This window comes from Salvelinus sp. IW2-2015, linkage group LG25 (assembly GCF_002910315.2).
Source record: "Salvelinus sp. IW2-2015 linkage group LG25, ASM291031v2, whole genome shotgun sequence".
Lineage (NCBI taxonomy): Eukaryota > Metazoa > Chordata > Actinopteri > Salmoniformes > Salmonidae > Salvelinus > Salvelinus sp. IW2-2015.
In genome coordinates, this window is record NC_036865.1 from 2,874,273 (window position 1) to 2,898,239 (window position 23,967).

At 41.7% G+C, this 23,967-nt stretch overlaps 1 protein-coding gene and 1 pseudogene across 1 annotated transcript in view; both read right to left on the reverse strand.

The window, feature by feature from the left end:
- Positions 1-9,074, reverse strand: part of LOC111951895 (prominin-1-A) — a 35,345-nt gene extending 26,271 nt beyond the window's left edge. The window contains exons 1-2 of the mRNA XM_070434818.1: positions 8,815-9,074; positions 264-539 (exon numbers count right to left, since the gene is read on the reverse strand). Coding sequence (XP_070290919.1) covers positions 264-507 — 244 coding nt within the window. The 5' untranslated portion in view covers positions 508-539; positions 8,815-9,074. The remainder of the gene's footprint in view (positions 1-263; positions 540-8,814) is intronic.
- Positions 9,075-18,612: 9,538 nt separating this feature from the next.
- LOC111952011 (LIM domain-binding protein 1-like) overlaps positions 18,613-23,967 on the reverse strand; it is a 56,389-nt pseudogene continuing 51,034 nt past the window's right edge.

A 23,967-nucleotide genomic window follows, 5' to 3' on the forward strand; every position in this document is an offset into this window, starting at 1 on the left:
TGGTGACCAGTGAGCTGAGATAAGGCGGGGCTTTACCTAGCAGAGACTTGTAGATAACCTGTATGACGAGTATGAAGCGAGGGCCAACCAACGAGAGCGTACAGGCCGCAATGGTGGGTAGTGTATGGGGCTTTGGTGACAAAACGGATGGCACTGTGATAGACTTTATAGTGCACTTGTTTTGTTTTTGACTATGGCACCCTGTTCCCTTTGTATACTGTAGTACACTACTTTTTACCAGACAAATTCAGCCCTAGACTGACCTTTGGGGAAGGGGTTGGGCTGGACGGTGTGGAGGAAGGACTGGACCACCCCGGACATGAAGCCTGTGTCTGCTCCTGGGACTGACTGGTACTGGGGCTGGCTCAGGTTCGAGGGAGTGACTCCCGTAGGACAGGAGTCAGCGGGAGGCTGGGCCAAGCTGGAACCCAGGAACAGTGCCCCGATCCAGGCCAACACCGCCCCGACGCAGCCCCCCAACCTCCAAACTCTTCTATATGCTCCCATCACTGCAGCTGGAGACAGGGCCGGAGGTTGTGCTAGGGTAAGGATGGAGAAATTAGTGTGGCGCAATCAACTTATGGCACAATCTCAGTATTGCTGGGCCTGCAAACGCACAGAGCAGAGAGAGACTGGGGTGAGGGTGGAAACACACGGATACAGAGGAGAAAGCCAAGAAAAACACAGAAGTAAAGAGATTGTTGTGAAAAAGTGCAAGCACTGGAAAGGAAACACATARACATATTGTATAGTAAAGTATTGTATAATAAAGTATTGTATAGCAATTGTAAGAAATCCTGCCTTGAAGGAAACCATACATGTGATAACAAGTGAAACGTTCTTCTGTTCATGTGTAAAGCGCTTCCCTAATGATCTGTAAACATTTGTCACAGCATCATTCTAGAGACCATATGTCCGTCTTAGGCCTATGGTTGCCTATGCAACCATGAAAAACACATTAAAATGACAAATAGTTACACATATATGTTTTTGTTTATATTCAACTGTTTATCAATGACAAAACATACTGCYAAACTTTGTTTATGCATTGTTTAAAGTAAAAATTGGCTTGTCCCAGTAGTGATGTGTAGAGTTGTAGAGAGATGTTTTGGGGATTTAGAGAGATATCTATTATTTTGAATGCTAGAAAGTGAAAAAAAAGTATTTCATATATTGTATAGATCAAWAAAAATGAAGAAGGCTATTACAATACCAATCGTTTTTTACTAGTATAATGTCTTTCCCCCAGTTCTATGTCATTGGTGTTACCATCTTGAAAATAATTCCCTCCAATAGCAAACTGTTATCGGGGGAAGGGTCTATTTTAAAGAAAATTGTTTTCTAATCACACCCTTTTAGTAGGTCATAAATTTGAGTTTTCCATTGATAATTTGGTGTCTAAATGTGTCACTTGAATGTGAAAAAGCACTTGATGTTATTCAATTTAAATGAAGGGAAATTATTACATTGTGAGCAAAATTATGAATCATATCGCTTAAGTAAATTATTTTCAAACAGTTAATGACCTTAGATTTGTGCATCTGTGGCCTCCATTTAAGAAAATCCTCAATAACCTCAAATTTTTCATTGGTGTTACCATCATTGGTGTTACTACTCCTACTGGTGGCACAATATTATCATAATGGTAAAAATTATTCAAAGTCATTAACCCCTTACACCCGTGGAAATTTGTCTACAGTATATGGATAGGGCCAAATTGAAATGTTTGTAAAAGAAGAACTATAAAAAGCATATGCATAACCATGGTAGCAATTGAAAGAGAACACTTTGAAGATTATGGGGAAATGATCAAACTAAAAGGCGAGGACACAACAGTTCACCTGACAAGACTGAATCCAAACATTACACTGTTGATTTTATGTGCATTTTACATTTATTGTCATTTTCACCGCATTTGTCAATAATGAAATCTGAAAATACTCTGGAAACATTCAGTAACATAATAATAATAATAATAATATTCATTGGAATTGTGGAGAAAGTGCAAGCTACCAAAAAACGATTACAATGGTTTGAGTGAGAGGTTTAACTGGTGTCTCTAAGTGGCCAAACACCTCTCCAAACTGTGCACAGTTCTTAAGTAATTTCAATGTACTTTTATGACAGAAGGAACGAGCATTTAACTATAAAGTGCTATTTTTTTTTTTTTTTATCTCTCCTAGCTTTGACATTGAGGAACTGAAGCAAGTTTTTTGTTTGGTAAACAGCCCTGCGTCCCCACCGTCACACAAATACTGTTGTTGTTTACGCAATCCCAAAACTTTTCCTATATAAATCAGTATCTAGGTCAGGTGGGCATAATTTGAAAGCTTATTCTAATGCCAACATGGCTAGATAAGTTATAAAATACGATCTTGCAGTGTTAGGCTTTCAAAAGGCACTTCAGACAAACAGGTTGTCATTTTGAGTGCATTCAAGTGCGTGTTCCGAGGCAAGTTTTCTTCACAATACAACAAACACAGGCTCATTCTTTTCAGGACAACCCATGGTATAACGCATGTCCTCCTTGTATCTGTGGATCAAATATAGCAGGACATGTTTTCAAATATGAAATGTGAAATGCAAATTTGGACTCATGTGTGTGTGGTTTGCTTGTATGACAACAAAGTGGTATTTATTGAAATTCTCAACGTCTCATCTTTCAGAACACAGACTTCTCTCGATTTACAGCATTTCCCTGACTCAGACAACAAAGGTGCAAAAGTAGCCCAATTAGCTGGAGGGATGAGGGCATCTTCTTGTGTTCACGTTTTTAACGGCTATTAGTCAAACCCAATAGAGCGCTGTGGTGGAGAACCACGTATAGCATGTTACTGTACAGCCACTGCGTTCAAACATAGTAGCTTATCAATGACAAAATCTGCAATTTTCAACCCCTATATGGTTATGACAGAGGCTGTGAGTGGAAAGCGCTACCCTGCCATATTAGTTTATTTAGAAWGGGAAAATGTACCCAGATCATTTTTTTTATCTAGAACAATTTTGTAAATTCTTTCCAAAATTCCATTACCAAATGACACCACAATTCAAGAACGACCCAGATGCTTTTATCCGACGCCATTTACAGTAATGCGTGCATACATTTAACTTACGGGTGGTCCCGGGAATCGAAACAACGATTTTGGAGTTGCGAGCGCCATGCTCTACCAACTGAGCTACCACTGATAAGGTTATCAACGTCTTTAAATACTTGAGTTTTGATCAATTAACCACCAACACATAATAATACATTACTTGAATCGTGCAATTCCACATCCTCTTCCTATATAAATAAAGAAGAAACACATAAAACCCTGAGAAAGATACTGAGACAGATCACCAAAAACATAAAACATTTCCATAATGCAAAACCACGCACACAACACACTGTATTCTGATTCAGAAAATCGGTAATGTTTGTAGAAAAACAAAGACTGCCCCAACAGATCCATAGATGATGCAATCTCAATTGCTCRCCACACTGCCCTCACCCACCTAGAATACCTATGAGAGAATGCTGTTCCTTGACTACAGCTTATCATTCAAAACCATTGTCCCCTCCAAGTATCTCCAAAATAATTGATGTTCATCAGTCCACCGTAAGACAAATTGTCTATAAATGGAGAAAGTTCAGCACTGTTGAAACTCTCCCTAGGAGTGGCCGTCCTGCAAAGATGACTGCAAGAGCACAGCGCAGAATGCTCAATAAGAAGAATCCTAGAGTGTCAGCTAAAGACTTACAGAAATCTCTGGAACATGCTAACATCTCTGTTGACGAGTCATCGATACGTAAAACACAAAACAAGAACGGTGTTCAATGGAGGACACCACAAAAGAAGCCACTGCTGTCCAAAAAAAACATTGCTGCACATCTGAAGTTCGGGAAAAGACCATCTGACTGTTCCACATTGCTAACCTGAGGTTACAAACAGGGCCTTAGGGTGATGACATGGCAGCGTGGTAGGCACAGCTTGTCCCATGAATTTATCACAAAACTGGAGGATTAGTTGATAACTACGAAACAAACATTCTGGACAATAGAGAATCTGGAACTATTTATTGATCAGCATTTAAGATATTTCCTTGAGTTCGGCGAGCAAAACGGGAAGAAAGCCGCCGTCTAAAATTCCAAACTTAACATTGGAGGGGGACGTTTTTATAACTACAGTTGAAGTCTGAAGTTTACATACACCATGCTGACGAGACCGGACACGTCGCGTGCGCGAGCGTCGCAAAATAAATTCAGAAATCCATGTTATTCAATTATTGCACCCATACCGCTCGCGCGCGCCAACGAGCATCTGCGTTTGCCAAGGGCTAAAATAGAACTAATTCCTATTTCTGACGCAGATCGCGCTGAAAGTCCTGCCTCTCCCATCTCCTCATTGGTTTATAGAAGCAGGTACTCACGTGCCATCTCCTCATTGGTTATACCCACGTGGGCGAWTGAAAGACGAAATGTTTTGCKGGTTGTCATGGTAAAAGTGTAAYTTAGATGCCAATCACCATATAAGTTCAAAMATGAAAAAGCCTGGAAGGAGGAGCYATGACTAGAAACGAATCGGCTAGCTAATTAACGTTAGCTAGCAAGTTCAAAGTAAATTGCCATACATGTTTAATGCTTTTCGACCTGTCCCCAAATTAATGTCATTGGTTCAGAGTTTGTTTTGATATTTTAACCTGCGTGTGGTGATCCCGTTTGGTGTGGGGGGGCAAAATACATTTATGCACGATAGCGCAGCTGGTTTGGGTTCCGCGCAGCCGGTTTGGGTTCTGTTTTAGGTTGTGTTACATGAGATGACGCTGGAGAGACGAAGCAGGAACGGGAAGTAAGACATTTAATAAATAACGGACCTGGAACGAGACAGGAGAGCATCAGCAAACTTATAAAAAAGATAAAAACAATACAATGAAGCAGCTGGGAACAGAGCTGGGGAACTGACAAATATAGGGGAGGAAAAATACAGATGATAAGTGAGTCCAGGTGAGTCCAATTTCGCTGATGCSCGTGACGACGGAAGGCAGGTGTGCGTGATGGATGGCAACCTGGTGACCTCAAGCGCCAGGGGGAGGGAAGAGCGGGAGCAGACATGACAAGTTGGAGTCATTAAAACTCGTTTTTGAACCACTCTACAAATGTCTTGTTAACAAACTATAGTTTTGGCAAGTCGGTTAGGACATCTACTTTGTGCATGACAAGTAATATTTCCAATAATTGTTTAGACAGATTATTTCACTCATAATCCACTGTATCACAATGTCCAGATGGGTCAGAAGTTTACATACACTAAGGTTACTGTGCCTTTAAACAGCTTGGAAATTCCAGAAAGGGTCATGGCTTTAGAAGCTTTAGAAGTACATTTCAAGACATCAGTCAGAAAGTAAAAGCTTGGTCGCAGATGGGTCATCCAAATGGGACATGACACCCAAGATACTCCAAAGTTGTGGCAAAAATGGCTTAAGGACAACAAAGTCAAGGTATTGGAGTGGCCATCACAGAGCCCTGACTCAATCCTATAGAAAATTGTGTGGGCAGAACTGAGAAAAACCGATGGTGAAGCAAGAGGCCTTTACAAAACCTGACTCAGTACAGCCAGCTCTGTCGGGGAATGGGCCAAAATCCACGCAAACTTATGACCCAAGTTAAACAATTTAAAGGCGAATGCTACCAATACTAATTGAGTGTGTGTAAACTTCTGACCCACTGGGATGTGAAGTAAATAAATCAAATCTGAAAAAAATCATTCTCTCTACTTTATTCTGACATTTAACATCTTAAAATAAAGTGGTGATCCTACTGACTAAGACAGGGAATTTTTACTAGGATCAAATGTCAGCAATTGTGAAAAACTGAGTTTAAATGTATTTGATAAGGTGTATGTGACCTCCGACTTCAACTGTACATTGTTATTGATTATTGGATTTTTAGTTTGCAAGAAAGGCATTTCACTGTATTTGTGCATGTGGATGGGGCGTGCTTGCCCCATCCACATCGACGGGGCTGCAGTGAGGTAGGTTGAGAAGTTCCTCGGTGTCCAAATCACTAAAGACTTTAAATGGTCAAAACACACGCAAAGTTTGTGAAGAAGGCGCGGACATAGCTCTTCCCCCTCAGGAGGGGCCCTAAAATCTTCCCCTCCATGGGCCCTCAAATCCTCAAAAGGTTCTACAGCATGTTACCATTGAGAGCATCACTGCCTTGTATGGCAATAGCACCGCCCTCGATTGCATGGCACTACAGAGGGTGGTGCGGACAGCCCGGTACATCACTGGGGCCGAGCTCCCAGCAATCCAGGACCTCTATCAGGCGGTGTAAAAGSAAGGCCCGGAAAATTGTTAGACTCCAACCACCCAAGCCATAGACTATTCTTTCTACTTCCGCACTGCAAGCGGTACCAGTGCATCAACTAACAGGCTCTTGAACGGCTTCTATCCCCAAGCAATAAGACTGATAAATAGCTAACAAAATAGCTACACGGATTATCGGAGTTCACCTTGTATCTTCATTGACCTTTTATTATTATTTTGGCTCTGTGTCTATGCACACTCACAGGGCTCTACACACACTCACTCCATCTTCTCACTCACACAATATGCACATACATTTATACTGACTCTACACACACACACACGCACAGCCACTCACATACAAGCTGCTGCTACTCGGTTTATCTTATATCGTGTTGCCTAGTCACCCCTATTCATATCTACTTCCATCATTACAGTATCCCTGCATTGTAAATACGGTATTGGAACTGACACTGTATATAGTATGCTTATTTACTTAAATATTTCTTCTTATTTCTCGTGTTTTTTTTTTATAGTATTACGTTGTTATTGATTATTGCATTGTTGGGTTTTGAGTTGGCAAGAAAGGCATTTCAGTGTATTTGTGCATGTGACATTTAAAAAAACTTGATCTTGGTCCTGCTTACTACGATTGTGTGACTGAACATACCGGTATTCTGTTTGTAAAGTAAAGAGAAAAGCTTTTACTGGTTTTGCATGAGCTCAAACACAGTATTGCAATGTCAATGTTTGTCCAACAAGTTTCGGTACATTATATTTCTTTATACAACGGGTGGGTCTGATCCTGAATGCTGATTGGTTAAAACCGCATTTGAACCGGTGTCTRTGCCACAAGTTGCCACCGGCTAAATCTACAACGTTAAACTGCCTATTTACTCTGTTCCATCTGACTGCGCAGTCCACTGTCTCACCAGCCCAGTCGGGAAATGTATAAACTTAATCTCCACTATTAAAAGCATCTAGACATTATCTCACATTTCTTTCAGACTAATATTTAGTTGTCAATCAATCAATCAATCAAGTTTATTTTATATAGCCCTTCGTACATCAGCTAATATCTCGAAGTGCTGTACAGAAACCCAGCCTAAAACCCCAAACAGCAAGCAATGCAGGTGTAGAAGCACGGTCAACAGCGGAGTTTATTGCTGTCTGTCTGTCAGACATTTGCAACATTGTTTCAATATTCCAATTCGATCTCCAGCTGTCCCATAGTAATGAACATGACAGACAGGCAGGCCGCATTTCTCAGCCAGTCGAAAACATGAATCAGCTGGCATCATTTTTATGGATATATACAAAGAAATGTCAATAGGAAAAAAGCTCAAACGAAACGAAGTGCKGCTAGTTGGCAGTCTTTCCAGCTTCAGTTTGAAGTGATTGTGTTAGCMYMGRTGTTYGCTAGCTCCTCTGAACAACAGTSTCCTGACGAGAGAACACATTTTCTATGCTAGGCCTCATTAGCTCATTGTTATGGAKGTATTCAAATAAATGTCACTAGAAAACAGCTTAAACAAATGCAACTACTGTTGTTATTCTAGCTGTTTGACATGGCTGTAAGTTATCCATAGTTTGCTAGCTAGCAAGCAAGGGATAAGAACGTTGCCAGCCAGTATGGACTGGGTSTTTTTGTTCCATAGATACAGAACAAAAAGACTGAACGACCAGGTCGTCTCTCTGACAACCGAACCGATAGAACGAACGACCAGCCGGCTTGGGTAGCAACCCTAGATTTGTATCGGGACTATATCTTGTGGAAGGATGAAATAGTATGAATAAATTCAAAATGTTTTTAATATAAATATGTCAATCATTATTTGAATATGTCGGTAACCCGTTGTATAAAATGGACAATGCCCTCGGAGCCGGTGTTTGGAGGYAAAGAGTCGGGCCTAACAACACCCGTGCCAATACATCTTCCTAACACCCGGCTTCTCTGGCATTGTAACATGATTACACAATACTAGGACAACAGAAAGAGGGAGAAAATAGATAGAGAGAGAACATACATAGGGAGAGAGAGAGTAAGAAATAAAGAATAAAAGAAAGCAAGAGAGAAAGTACAGACTGAAAAGCTCCCACTCACTTCCCACAGTGCAAACAGAGTTCTGTTGAGAGTCGAGCAGAGAGAGAGAGCAGGATGTATGGCTCCTTTGTACACTACACACACAGTCCTATTGGAACACAAAACACACAGTCCTGGAGTCCAACCCTCTACTACTGCTGCTTCAGCTGTATATAACTACTCCATAGCTCTTCTATAGAAAAGTGGCTTTATTCATTAACTACTGATATTGCCTCTGGGTGTTTACCTCAGTATCTCTGGGAGCTAACTGCAGAGCTGTTAGCCTACCTTCCCTGTATGAGGCTCTGGGAGTGTGTGGCGGAGAAGGGGAGACAGATAACTGGAGAGAGGACAGGAAAGAAGAGGAAAGAAAGTAGAGTGTGTTGGAGACTAGAGAGGAGAGTGATATCGGAGAGAGGAAGGGAACGAAAACAGGACTTTACCTGTTGTTCCTTCAGTCGAGTCAGGAAAGGGGTGAACCAGTAGAGCTGGAGCGTAAAGAATATAGTCCAGGTGGGTGAGTTTGAGTGTGTGTGTCCGCTTCCTGGACTGCAGGTGAGTGAGTGTGTGTGTCTGGTCTCTGCCCTGGTCTCCCCACTAGTGTGTTTGTATGTGCGTGTCTGGTGTGAGGGAGTATGTATTAGTTCCTTCCTTGATAAATCTGATAGGGTCTACAACTGCTGCGGTGAAGGTCAAGTTGACTGCCTCTCTCCCTGCCTGCCTGTGAAATACTGGCACTGGGAATAGAGGGAGGGAAGAAGGGATTGGAGGAGGGAGAAAGGAAGGGTTTTAACTGGACAAGAGCGAGAGAGAGAGAGAGAGACATGGGAAGGTGGGGGGAGGGTGGGCTCAAAACAAATACTTTGAGGAGGGGGTGGTCGCTTAGCAGCAGTGGTGTAAAGTACTTAAGTAAAAAGACTTGTAAGTACTACTTAATTAAGTRGTTTTTTGGGGTATCTGTACATMACTTTACTATTRATATTTTTGACTACTTTTACCWCACTACATTTCTAAAGAAAATTATGTATTTTTWATTCCATACATTTTCCCGGACCCCCAAAACTACTCATTACATTACTCATTACAGTCTTCACTAATATTTTACAATGTAGAAAATAGTTTTAAAAAAATTAAAAAGTAGGTGTCTCAACTTTTGACTGGTACTGTATATTTTTGCAATAACATTTACGTTTGATACTTAAGTATATTTAAAACCAAGTACTTTTAGACTTTTACTCGAGTGGAATTTAACTGGGTGACTCACTTTTACTTGAGTCATTTTCTATTTACTATTTATTTTACTTGTACTCAATTATGACAATTGGGTACTTTTTCCACCACTGCTAAGCAGTGAAAGGCTACTATACATAAGTGATTTTCCTCATCTTGGATCAAGCCCAAGTGGTCAATAGAACATTGCTAGGAAATGTCAACTACAGTCCACAAATTACAGTCTGTTTCAAAATGTGAACATTACTCAGAGACATCACTGTCATTCACCGGAAGTATATTGTAATTACAACATAGTTTACAGTGGAACCTAATGARTCTCCTGGCCGTAACGGGATGACGACACTGTTTATAGTTTATGGTAATATACTGTATGTCTCAAGTACATCCATGTATGTATCCCTAAGTCACACTGTCTCATGTATCACTCGAAGTGTGTTTATCATTGATTTACTGAAGCCGTGTCTAATAAAGGGATGGGTCACACAAAGCCACACAATATGTATACCTTAATTTGTAACACATAAATCTGCCATTATAAATGCTTCATCAACTATTGTAAATGTTATAAATGCTTATGACTTGTGCGTAATGCTTAAAGGCCTACTTTAAATAAGTAGTTATCTAAAACATGTCCAAAATTCTGTCAACAGCATGCAGTAAAGGGAAACTCCCTTCTTAAATAAAAATAATAATAAAAAGCTCTAAGAAAGCAGCTGTCCTAACTTCAGATCCTTCTCTTGGAGCAGAAGCTGGATGCACCTTCCCATCTTACCCAAGCAGAATTTTTTTTTTTTTTTTTCATGATACTTATAAAGTGTTACCCATTCACTCATTCATTCATTCGTTCAACAGGCTAAAAAATAAGACAAAAGGTTTGGAATAGATACAAGTTCTCTGATGAAATACCACCACCAATCCACATCACCAGTGATATGGTGCTTATACGTGTAACAACACAGCCCAAATATGCAGGCGGTGACTAGCGGAACATAAGCAGGTAAATGCAGAGGAAATGAGGGCAGGGTTTCAGGAAGTTAGATTCAAATAGTACATTCAAAATGATGCGAGTTACCTTTGAATGTTATTCATTTGTCTTGTAAATATTAACAAACAATATGCTCAGTCATTTCGGTGATAACCTTTAATGACAAGACTATCGTTATGTGAGGAGATGGAGTAGGAATGTATAATATTGAGAACCCAGAACAAAACCCCACATGCCTGCTGGCCAGCTACACGATTTGGTTACTCATTGTTTGTTTGAACAGTCTGTCACCAGAGACTACAATGTACACTGCACTGTGCTGAAAATAGCACTGTGTGGGATAGCCTAAGGGGGAATATTACACAAAAGATTCCCTCTTATCATAAACATGAATGTTAGGCGGCAAGTAGCCTAATGGTTAGATCGTTGYGCCAGTAACCAAAAGGTTGATGTATCGAATCCCCAAGCTGGCAAGGTAAAAATGTGTCATTCTGAACAAGGCAGTTAACCCACTGTAACCCACTGTTAACCCACTGTATGACGTCATTGTACATAAGATTTTGTTCTTAATTTACTTGCCTAGTTAAATAAAGGTTATATTTAAAAATAAATGTTAAAGGCCCAATGCAATTTTTTTTATGTCAATATCACACAAAAGGGAAAGCCAGCCGAAAGCTGCCCAGTGACGCGAGCCTACCAGATGAGCTTCCTGCCTTTTATGCTCGCTTCGAGGCAAGTAACACTGAAGCATGCATGAGAGCACCAGCTGTTCAGGATGACGGTGTGATCACGCTCTCCATAGCCYATGTGAACAGGTCAACATTCACAAGGCCGCAGGTCTAGACGGATTACCAGGATGTGTACTCGGAGCATACGCAAACCAACTGGCAAGTATCTTCACTGATCTTTTCAACCTGTCCCTGACTGTATTACCTACATGTTTCAAGCAGACCACCATAGTCCCTGTGCCCAAGAAAGCGAAGGTAACCTGCCTAAATGACTACCGCCCCGCAGCACTCGCGTCAGAAACCATGAAGTGCTTTGAAAGGCTGGTCATGACTCACATCAACACCATTATCCCAGAAACCCTAGACCTACRRCAATTTGCATACCGCCCTAACAGATCCACAGATGATGCGATCTCAATCGCACTCCACACTGCCCTTTCCCACCTGGACAAAAGGAACACCTTTATGAGAATGCTGTTCATTGACTACAGCTCAGCGTTCAACATCATAGTGCCCACAAAGCTCATCACTAAGCTAAGGACCCTGGGACTAAACACCTCCCTCTGCAACTGGATCCTCAACTTCATGACGGGCCGAAGCCCAGGTGGTAAGGGTAGACAACAACACATCTGCCACACTGATCCTCAACACTGGGTCCKCTCAGGGGTGCGTGCTTAGTCAACTCCTGTACTCCCTGTTCACCCACGACTTCCTGGCCAAGCACGACTCCAACACCATCGTTAAGTTTGCAGACGACACAACAGTGGGAGGCCCGATCACCAACAATGATGAGACAGCCTATAGGGAGGAGGTCAGAGACGTGGCAGTGTGGTGCCAGGATAACAACCTCTCCCTCAATGTGAGCCAGACAAAGGAGATGATTGTGGACAACAGGAAAAAGACGMCCGAACACCCATTCACATCGACGGGGCTGTAGTGGAGCGGGTCGAGAGTTTTAAGATCATTGGTGTRCACATCACCAACAAACTATCATGGTTCAAACACACCAAGACAGTCGTGAAGAGGACACTACAAAAAATTTCCCCCCTCAYTAGGAGGGGGACATTTTCCCCCCTCTAATAGTGTTAGTTTCATCAGCTGTACAATATGATATACAACACAGGACAAACTGAATTTTGATTGCACCGGGTCTTTAATGGAACACATCAGCAGATCTGACTTGACCAGATAAGACATGTTTATGGCCACTGGCCAATAAAGGATATGAATATAAAGTCTGAGAGAATCTCCTGTAATTTCCTCACATTGATATACAATAAACCTGTAAACTATCTGTCATTTTGACAATGATGGCCATATAACCAGTAGCTCAGTGGCTCTGAGAGGCACTTTGCAACATGGACCAGTGCAATCTTTTTTAAATTTAACCTTTAACTAAAACAATAAAAGTGTTTTAAAATAGAACATGAAAGTTTTGTTTGAACATTATGAGTGTTGTTTAGTGTCATTTAGAGAGCATCCTTACCTGAGGATATGTGACCCTAGGTGTAGGGTGCTTCTGTATGGGTGAGAGGAGTAGATGACAGGACACGCTGATACCCTGATCCCTTAACCAAACTTGCCACCATCTCCCACCAGCCACTGCTGATTGTGACCGATGACCCTTCGGCCTCAAAACACACAGGTCCTGGGGTTCTCTAGTTTGGGCCAAAAGACCGTCCTCTGTCCTCCTAGACKCGGAAACCGATAAGTAGTCGAGGAGTGTCAATTTGTTAGTAGGCGAACGGAAGTGTCCTTCCCTCCTCGATCGCCACCTTTCACCGAGTATAGTTTTGATATCTGCCACACCCCCTTTGAATCAGCTTTTGTTTTGTCAGAGAAGAAAAACATGCAACCGTTGTCTAGAAAATGRCTTTCACAACTAACTTAATTTGATCACTTTACACATTTATATACCCGTAGCACATTTATGCTATGAGGTCAATTTCACCATAATCTGATGCATACGCTTGGCACAGGAGCGTCTGCCAAAACTCACACACCCATCCTCATCACTCATTCGTGGGAATGAGAACACAGGGGCGCAACCTTCACTGGGGACAGGGGGGGGTCATGTCCCCCCCACATTCTGAAACTGCATCCCCTCTCCAGTTTTATAATTGCAATGTGATACAAAAAGTGGCAACGGGGTGCCTTAGGACCATGCGGATGACTTCGAGTAGTCAGGTAGGCTGTTTGGAGTGTTCAGCGGGTTGGATTTAGGCTGCGTGAAGGCAAAGCTTCTGGAAAGCTGGCTGGACCAGAATGGGAGAGTTGAGCATAGCATGGCAAAGAGGGACTTTGCAATTCATCTGATCACTCTTCATAACATTCTGGAGTATATGCAAATTGCCATCATTCAAACTGAGCAGACTTTGTGAAAATTAATATTTGTGTCATTCTCAAAACTTTTGGCCACGACTGTATATTCTAATTGAGAATACACGAGCACCTGATCTTGCAGGTATGGTTACTGAACGGGAAGCAGCGAGAATGATGACGACAGTTGCTACATTTTGCATAGGCCTATAGGATATAGCCTACTTTTTAGGAGGACGATTTGCTTATTGAAAATGAAAAAGGCGCAACGCTCACGCACCATAGTAGCCTAACCTACGTGCGCCCTTTTCCTTTTCAATTATCATTTTTTTTTTATTGTACTTTGACTGACGTTGGTTGAGCGCCCTCCCCTTCGTTCCATGATCGATACGCATTTACAGACACTGCAGTAAAACTAGGGTCTAATCATATTTAAGTTCATTTCATATTCAAGTTAACTGCCACGTGCTTCTCCGCCCTTGCAGCCTACTCTGTTTTAATGAGACCACACATACTAAGCCACCTTGAACTCTCACGCCCAACTAGGAGAGGCAGGCTACTGAAGTTGAAGCAGCGAATTCTGTGTGTGTGAACAATTTGAAAAATGTGTGCTTCTAACACAATTCGGTAGGCTAACTCATACAAAGCAAAAAGAGGACCGTTTCCAAATAATCTGTGGGACAACAAAAATATTTAATCCCGAAGTCGTCTGTATGACCGGCAGCATGAAAATTGCCATTTGCGCGCAATGATCTGTCGGGACCTGGCATCCCGTGGGAATACAGCCATCTAGTGCAGTCAGTACACAACACTATGCTCAGCATGTCTTAACAGGATCAGACAGCCAGGGAAGACCAGTCTACAGAGCTCAGGTGAATTTTGCAGTACAGTGGGGCAAAAAAGTATTTAGTCAGCCACCAATTGTGCAAGTTCTCCCACTTAAAAAGATGAGAGAGGCCTGTAATTTTCATCATAGGTACACTTCAACTATGACAGACAAAATGAGAAAAGAAAATCCAGAAAATCACATTGTAGGATTTTTAATGAATTTATTTGCAAATTATGGTGGAAAATAAGTATTTGGTCACCTACAAACAAGCAAGATTTCTGGCTCTCACAGACTGTAACTCTTCTTTAAGAGGCTCCTCTGTCCTCCACTCGTTACCTGTATTAATGGCACCTGTTTGAACTTGTTATCAGTATAAAAGACCTGTCCACAACCTCAAACAGTCACACTCCAACTCCACTATGGCCAAGACCAAAGAGCTGTCAAAGGACACCAGAAACAAAATTGTAGACCTGCACCAGGCTGGGAAGACTGAATCTGCAATAGGTAAGCAGCTTGGTTTGAAGAAATCAACTGTGGGAGCAATTATTAGGAAATGGAAGACATACAAGACCACTGATAATCTCCCTCGATCTGGGGCTCCATGCAAGATTCCACCACCCGTGGGGTCAAAATGATCACAAGAACGGTGAGCAAAAATCCCAGAACCACACGGGGGGACCTAGTGAATGACCTGCAGAGAGCTGGGACCAAAGTAACAAAGCCTACCATCAGTAACACACTACGCCGCCAGGGACTCAAATCCTGCAGTGCCAGACGTGTCCCCCTGCTTAAGCCAGTAACATGTCCAGGCCATCTGAAGTTTGCTAGAGAGCATTTGATGATCCAGAAGAAGATTGGAGAATGTCATATTGTCAGATGAAACCAAAATAGAACTTTTTGGTAAAAACTCAACTCGTCGTGTTTGGAGGACAAAGAATGCGAGTTACATCCAAAGAACACCAACCTACTGTGACACATGGGGGTGGAAACATAATGCTTTGGGACTGTTTTCTTGCATAGGGACCAGGATGACTGATCCGTGTAAAGGACAGAATGAATGGGGCCATGTATCGTGAGATTTTGAGTGAAAACCTCCTTCCATCAGCAAGGGATTGAAGATGAAACGTGGCTGGGTCTTTCAGCATGACAATAATCCCAAACACACCGCCCGGCAACGAAGGAGTGGCTTCGTAAGAAGCATTTCAAGGTCCTGGAGTGGCCTAGCCAGTCTCCAGATCTCAACCCCATAGAAAATCTTTGGAGGGAGTTGAAAGTCCGTGTTGCCCTGTAACAGCCTCAAAACATCACTGCTCTAGAGGAGATCTGCATGGAGGAATGGGCCAAAATACCAGCAACAGTGTGTGAAAACCTTGTGAASACTTACAGAAAACGTTTGACCTCTGTCATTGCCAACAAAGGGTATATAACAAAATATTGAGATAAACTTTTGTTATTGACCAAATACTTATTTTCCACCATAATTTGCAAATAAATTCATTAACAATCCTACAATGTGATTTTCAGGATTTTTTTTGTCATTTTGTCTGTCATAGTTGAAGTGTACCTATGATGAAAATTACAGGCCTCTCTCATCTTTTTAAGTGGGAGAACTTGCACAATTGGTGGCTGACTAAATACTTTTTTGCCCCACTGTATATTAAATATCAGTGAATGGTACAAAATTCCATCTTGAGTTGATGGGTAYACCTACAGTAGCTATAGTACAGCAGTTTAAGCTTAAAGTTACAGTCTGGGATCTGGGAATAATGGTCATTTCAATTAATGAACCATTGATTCTATTCTTAGATAATATAACGAATAAATGCACACCAAGGTAATTCTTTGTCATGCCTCATTTTAGGAGGATCAGATTGTGACAGGGGTCTCAGCAGGGTCGGGCAGCCAGGGAAGACCAGTCTGTGACAGAGGGGAGGTGAATTTTTGCAGATAACACTTTATTCTCTCTATGCAGAAAACACTGCACAAACCAGATGCTATTTTAAGGCAGTCTGACAAACCTCCAAAGTTGATTTCCAAACTGTATCCAGGGTTGAGAGGCTTTTCCCAATGACACAAAACATGTAAAGCAAAAATGTGAGGAAGACCTGATAGAAGCTATTGATGATGATGATGAATTGATACAGATATGTTAGAATGGTCAGTCATGTTCATATAATCTCATACATAAATTGCTGCAGTCTAAGACCATCCATAGAACGTACTACACGCCAGTGAAACTGAATTACATGCACTCAGAAATGTCATTKCTCTGCTGGAGYCTGGCMGAATTCTGGCAAAGAGCATGTTCTTTTATCTCAGCATGTCTACAAATTCGCCATTCTTTGTTTGCTTGGAAATGGGGATACTGGAGACAGTTATCTGAAGAAACTGTGTAACCAAGCATTTACAGCGGCTTACAAATGTATTAACATTAATTGGAAGGTTGGTTATCCTCCTACAATGTCAAGTTATGTATCACTAGATTTGATTTATTACAAGATTAAGGGTATACTGTGCAACTTTCATAAGGCCTGGATGCCTTACTTGGAATACAGTGTGACTAAAGGAGTCTGTATTGAAAACATGCCCACATTAGGGGAAATACCCAGTCAGGCAATCCCTAGCTGCTGGYCTGCTCAGTCCTGGCTCTGGGGGTCTGCCGTCCTATGGGTTGTCATTCTGGCCTTGGCCTAACACACCCGGAACCAATAATGAACGTTTCACTAAGATCCTGAAGCCGAGTGGGGTGTATTGGGTCGCTGCAGGGTGGTGGATCCTTAGGGACTGGACAAGACAGCTATATTGTGTGAAAGTAAGAAAGAGCGCTACAGTACTATTACTAATATGGAGGATTTTCAGATTTTCTGTGTGTTAATGTATATTTGAGGTGTGGGTTTTGTTTCAAAGCCTTGTGAACTGGGAAGGAAATTGTGTTGGGAGAAAGTTGAGTTATTGACTAGAATGGTGGGGTCTGGTGTGCAGGCGGTTCGGGCTGGCTGAAATTTGATATAGGTCTTAATAAAGAGAATATAAGTCTTAGTTTTTTTTTTTTTATATACAGTTGTTCATTTGTTTGGCTATTGGTTAAAAGGTGCAACACAATATGTATTATTGAATTACCTTTGATCTAGTTCAGTCTTGTTAAATCACTTAAACATATTTAATCATCTCTTACCAAGCTTGATGACTGTGGGTATTTTTGCTTACTTTTTGTTCTAAATAGAGATGGCATATTGGATTGTGTAAAAATGCAGGAAATTAGCTTTAGACAGCAAAGAAACACTCACCCCCCCCACTTCAAAAACCAAAGTGGCACCCCGGTGAAGAAATGTCAGTCATAATCAATTCTACTCATTATCATCTCCCACATCACGTCTGCCAAAATGTATCAACGGTCTTCTTATAACCAGACGTGATATTTTAGAATGAAAATAACATTCTTGGTAATTGCATTCTAGTCTTGGAGCTTTCCGTGATAACATGAAGGACAATTTGCCAAAAGTCAGTCTGAATCTATATCTTCGAAGGCCTGAGGCTACTAAAACACTTATTTACCCACCCACTAACTCTAGGGCAAAACCTAACTTCCACTTAAGTCACATTTTCACTGTCACCCATTGACATTGACATCAATGCAAGACAGTGAAAAGTTGACTTAAAACGTATTTGCCTCTGTGCTAAGAACAGACATAGCAAGTGAAGAACCTCAGTCAACTGCGCTTAAGTGAAAGTGTCTTTATTGATACCGTTACATGAATAAATGGCAGAAACGCGGCAAAATATAATATAAACCGTATATCAAACCACACCTATGATACGCTAACAGGGACATGTATGGGTACGTCACACCACTCAGACGCTACTACTTTTGACCAGCGCTATACGTGATAGTGCCCTATATAGGGTGTCATTTGACACGTGCCACAGTCTCTACTCAGTCAGCCTGCTGAAGGGAACATGATTGGAAAGTTGAAAAGATTATACAGTTAAGTCTGGTGATGTCGAATGGATTTAGAGACAGTTTGGGAGTTAGGAAAGAGAGGGTTGATCCTGCAGACTTGTGGGCTGCTCAAGCTCTGGAGACCCCTGGTGGTGAAACTAAGCATCTACACCAAGTTATGTACAGAGAAAGCAGAGGAATCATTCATCACTGTCAAATCAAATTTTATTTGTCACATGCTTCCTAAACAACAGGTGTAGGCTAACAGTGAAATGCTTACGTACAGGTCTTTCAACAATGCAGCGTTAAAGATTAATATATAGAGAGCGAGAAATGCATTACTCGTTCAACTTAGGTCCTGATGGATTTGACATAGATTTTTATRTTTAAGTAGTCCTTTTTCTATAATCTTTTTCTTCCTATGGTGATTTCTTCCTATTGACTTGACTGAAAAGCATGTCAAGTTACCTATGAGAAACGTATGGAAAAGCATGTGAAAATAATGTAATTCTCTAGTCTTTTCAGACATCTGAATGTTGATCGTGACATCGGAGTCAGTTATTGAAAATGTGAAGTATAGTTGAGATGACAGCCAGAAAAGCCTACAAAATGACATTGGGGGCAAAGGCATAGATATTGTACATGAACTTGCAAACTCATTAACCAGGTTTCCATCCAACCATTTCATGCAGATGAATTACCTGGCGCATAAAAGTATRGACAGGGCTGATGGAAACAGGAAATGCTGGTACAATTTTATAAAAGCCGACAGCCAATTTGTTTGTTCGACATGGTGGCATCTTTTTGTGTCTCAAATTAATTGTGCAAAACAATGGGGGTGAAACACCTTTATGCGCAAATATTGATATAATAACCATAATATTTTAGTAAACTTGGGAGTCACGCGATGATATGGTATATGGTTCTCCCACGACGAGTTTAAAGTAGGCTACAGCTTCATAGGGTGGTGAATGTGCAAGGTGAAGAACTTGATGCTCCTTTCCACTAAATATTGAGGGTCTTATTCTGGTGAAATGATAGATGCTTGGCTGCAGTTTGACCAATAAAAATTGCTCTTATCCATAATCATCTTATAATGTAGGTAGCCTACCCGCACTGTATCTGTGAGCTGTTGGCTAGAGTGCACCTGTCAAAACCAGAGTGTGTACATTTGCTACAAAAACGCAACAATGTTCGTGACAAAACCATCAGTAGAGTTGAAAATGCAATAAAAACCTATTTAACTTGAATACATAGGAATTTAACTGCAAAAGTTAGTTTTGTCTACTACGTCATTGCGCACAGCCTTTTATCAGCAAAAAGTCAGTTTGATGGAAACATCTCTGGTAGGAAAATGCGCATATTGTTTTATGCAGATTTTAGAATATTCGCATGAAAATCTGTCGCAAAGTGGATGGAAACCTAGCTATTGGCATCGGTATCAAAATAAATAAATTGTATGTAGAACAAAAATTCATAGCCAGCTCTCATGAATGGTGGTTGTACCCTTGAATGGAATTTCCAAACAGTAAAAAAAAAAAAAATGTATCTTTACATTGGAGAGATGCCATAGGGTGTTGATCTAAGGAAGGATACGTAGGAGAACAATTATACAGAAACTACCTTAAATATACAAGCACAAAGACACAAAAACATAAGAGGGAAAGAGCGCACAAAATTATTCTTAATACAAACAAATAGCATATCGGGGATCAATATTTAAAAGGATCTTGCAAAGTAGCTTCTTGGTTTGTAGCTTTCAAAAATAGTGATTACAAATTATTGGGAAACGCAAGCCAATACAAAATGTGTTGTTTTCTTATATCTTACAATGCCGTGCCAAAATGGTCTTCAAAAGTTTCCGTAGCATATCGGAGAGAGAAAATACGTGTCTGTACTGTCTGAGGTGTGGACGTGAGGTACTGAGCAGATAAGTAGACAGGGAGTTGGGGTGGGTCTCAACTGGCACCCTATCCTCTAGATCAGCAATTCTCAACTGGTGGGTCTCTCGTGAGAGGTTTTGAATGAGTCGCGAGTGTCCCAGTTAAAAAATAAAATACATCCTCAAGTCTGAAGTTAAACAACAAACAATTATAATGAAACTATATTTAATTTAACCTCAACTATTTTTCTTAAAAATCACAGTATTTTCAATATAGAGTTATTAGCAGCACTATTTAGCAGAATGGGTTGATTTTGTAGTCTCAAACCAGTGAGTTTAACATTCTTCAAGAATATGGGCAAAATTGAACTGTGGTTCCCTTGTCATATAATTGATACATTTACTATCAATATAGCATTGAAAATAGTATGCATTTTGGCAACAACAAACAACGCAATGCAAATACTGGACCACGACAGACCTGGTTCAAATTAGGTCCCCAGGAAAAACCAGTTGAGAACCACTGCTCTATATAGTGCACTACTTTTGACCAGAGCCCTATGGGTCATTGTCAAAAGTAGTTCACAGGGAATATGGTGCTATTTAAGTTGCAGGCTTGGACATTAAAAGAGGTGGCTTTTCCCTTCAGATCCGAATCACTGGGATTCGTTATAACGTCATTACCATGTCTGACACTGACAGGCAACATACTGTATCAGGCATAGACAATTCAATATTACATAGATGTAGTAATCTTAATGACAATAATACAAATGATCTAACAGTAATATTTATACAGTTACATACCGTAGATTCTCCTCTCCAGTCACAGGTTTCTGACGCTTTACAATATCTTTATATAAGCCATAATAAAAAGAACAAAATACACCATCAATTCATAAGAAAAATAGATTGAAGATAGTGGAAAACAGTAAAGAATATTCTGGGGTGTATTTTTGTTTCATTTATTTGTTTGCTCGTCTGTTTCATTTTTAGAAATTGATATAAAAATAAAAAATTTAAATCAAACTAAAAACATAGAAAATTAAAACCCACTTCTGTATGGCCTGGTGCTCTGGTCCAGGTGGGGAAGTAGGACCGCTCTCCAGTACCTCAGAGTGTCTGTGTGTGTGTGTGTGTGTGRGKGKGKGWMMTGTGTGTGTGTGTATGTGTTGCGTGCGTGTGTTGTGTGTGTTTTAGGTTTAGCGTAGCGGTTCTCAACTCCGGTCCTCAAGCTCCGGCAGTGTACAGGTTTTTGTTCCAACCAGGTCCTACAAAACAAATAATTTAGTTTTTTAAAAACTGAACGTTGGATTTATGCTGTAGTGCACACAATACGTTTTACTCTGCTAAAATCTAAGAGATAATAAATAAAAGATAGGTATTCCTTCCCTGTGAGGTGAGCACAACAGAAATAGAGGTACGGCTGTCAAGGCAATACACCCAGAGACCCGAGGTTGGAACAAGAACCCGCCAATATGTCCGCCAGCAAAATGGCCAACATGGCTAGCTAGCACTGATCATAGAAGGCCGAACCCAGCTCTGACTCAAACACTCTGACCAGTAAGCACAGGCTCTCTCACACACACACAAACAGAACAGAGTCAGGCCTAGCACTGATGAGCATGGGGAAGAGGGCCGGGGTTGAGCACCACTGAGCATGTGCGAGAGAGAGCATGAGTGGGATTCATTTTGCAGGTAGATGAGTAGCGTATCTGGGTGGTGAGTTAGGGTTTATGGTTGTGGCTCTACTGTGCGTCATTCTTGCTGTCCTGGCTGCTGGGCGTCTTGTTGTTCCAGGGGGAGTGTGCGCCCCCCAGAGCAGGGGAGCTACCAAAACTGTCCTCGTCCTCCAGGCCCCCCGCTCCGTTAGCCGTGTCGAACTGACCGTTCTCCAGCCGCGTGATCAGACGCTCATCTTCGTCTCCGAACTCCCCTCCCATCAGTGTGGGCTCGCCCACCATCATCACATCCTAAAGAGGGACAGCAAGGGCCGGAACATTATCCCCATAACCACGGGGGAGAACCGAGCATGGACGATCCCAAAGGACTTCGAAAATGGGATGGATGGGGCTGYGACTACCGTGGTRACATGTAATGGTGGATTTTAGGCTAGATGACACTTATGATTAATATTTTACGTAACCTTTAGGTCCTTGAAGGCCTAAAATGATATGGACATTTTAGAATGAAGCCTTTCAGTACCTATGAAAATAAGGATAACTCATGTTTCAGTGTGTGTCCATCAATGCTCAACCCACTCACAACCAGACATAGCTCTGGGTTTCAGGCACACAGCCCAAATATTCAACACCATCTACAGCAGGCCCAATGCCAGCCTCTGTTCCAGGGATTTGGGTAGTATTGCCCTTCCCCCATTGGTCAGCGGTGGGCAGCCCTGATCCTCGAGTGCTGCATCATGGGGTTTTTCATTCCACCTCGGGTCTCATTGGCTCACTTAACCAACCAAAAGCACCTAAGCTGTCTGTGAATTCTACGTTTTGATAAAACCAGCTACTACCYCTGTGCCTAAGTTTGTAGGACAATAAAGCAGATTGAGCAGAATGTCTCACCTGCTCCAAGTAGAATTTACCCCTAACCACAGACCWAGAATCAGATTGGTGCATCTCCACTCCTAACTAACATTTAGAGGGTTGATATAGTATCTCATCCAGGACCAGTGGTAATGTCTACCTCCTGTATGTGTGTGACCCGTAGGCCAGAGGACCAGGGACTGCCCAGCACTGGKTCACGTCAGACAGGCATCATAAACATAATACACTGCCACCATTTCCCAATCTGATCCTAAACCCAAAATGCCCCACCTCCACCCTTCTTCCWCTCAACCCCATATCCTGTCTTCTCCTATCCCCAACAAACCTGTCTTAAACTCATATCCTTATCATACCAGCCCCATCTTTCATGCCCCATACCCCCCCCCCCAATTATTCCTTCCTACCTGTCCTAATCTCTCATCTGACCAGAAATGTCTACCCCATGTTACCTGTCCCAACCCACCCCATCACCCCCCCCCCCAAAAGGCTGTGATTGGGAGTCCAATAAGGCGGCGCACAATTGGTCCAGCGTCGTCCGGGTTCGGCCAGTGTAGGCCGTCATTGTAAATAAAATTTGTTTTTAACTGACTTGCCCTAGTTACAATAAAAGGTTAAATGAAACAAAAAACAAATATAAATATGTAAAGATGGGATGCTTACAGGTACCTGTGTGGAGAGAGGGAAGTTGTTTGCAGGACTCTTCTTCTTGCTGTTGTTTCCTCCACCAGCGGCTCATGTTGCTGCCCGCCAGACATCTTCCTTTTCCTCCGCTTGTTGGGCGCTTGTCTGGCAGGCTCAGCTGGAGAGAAATAGGAGGAGAGGTGTAACAGATCTGCAGCGTGTGGTGTGTGTGCAGCTTGCACTACTATCTTCGTGGGTACCGGAATCCCAAAAGTCCCCACAAGGATAGAAAAACAAGGAAATTTGCCCTTGTTGGGACATTCCCCAAGTGCTATTTTTGGCTTACAATTAGGGTTGGGGAAAATAAGATTGAATGGAAATAATTGTTAGGTCCCACAAGGATAGTTAAGCATATGCTGTGTGTGTGTGTGAGAGAAGAGAGAGAATCGGATTCATCTGTGCACCAAGCTAAAGGTTCAAGTCTCAAGTAAGGTTGTGTGGTTT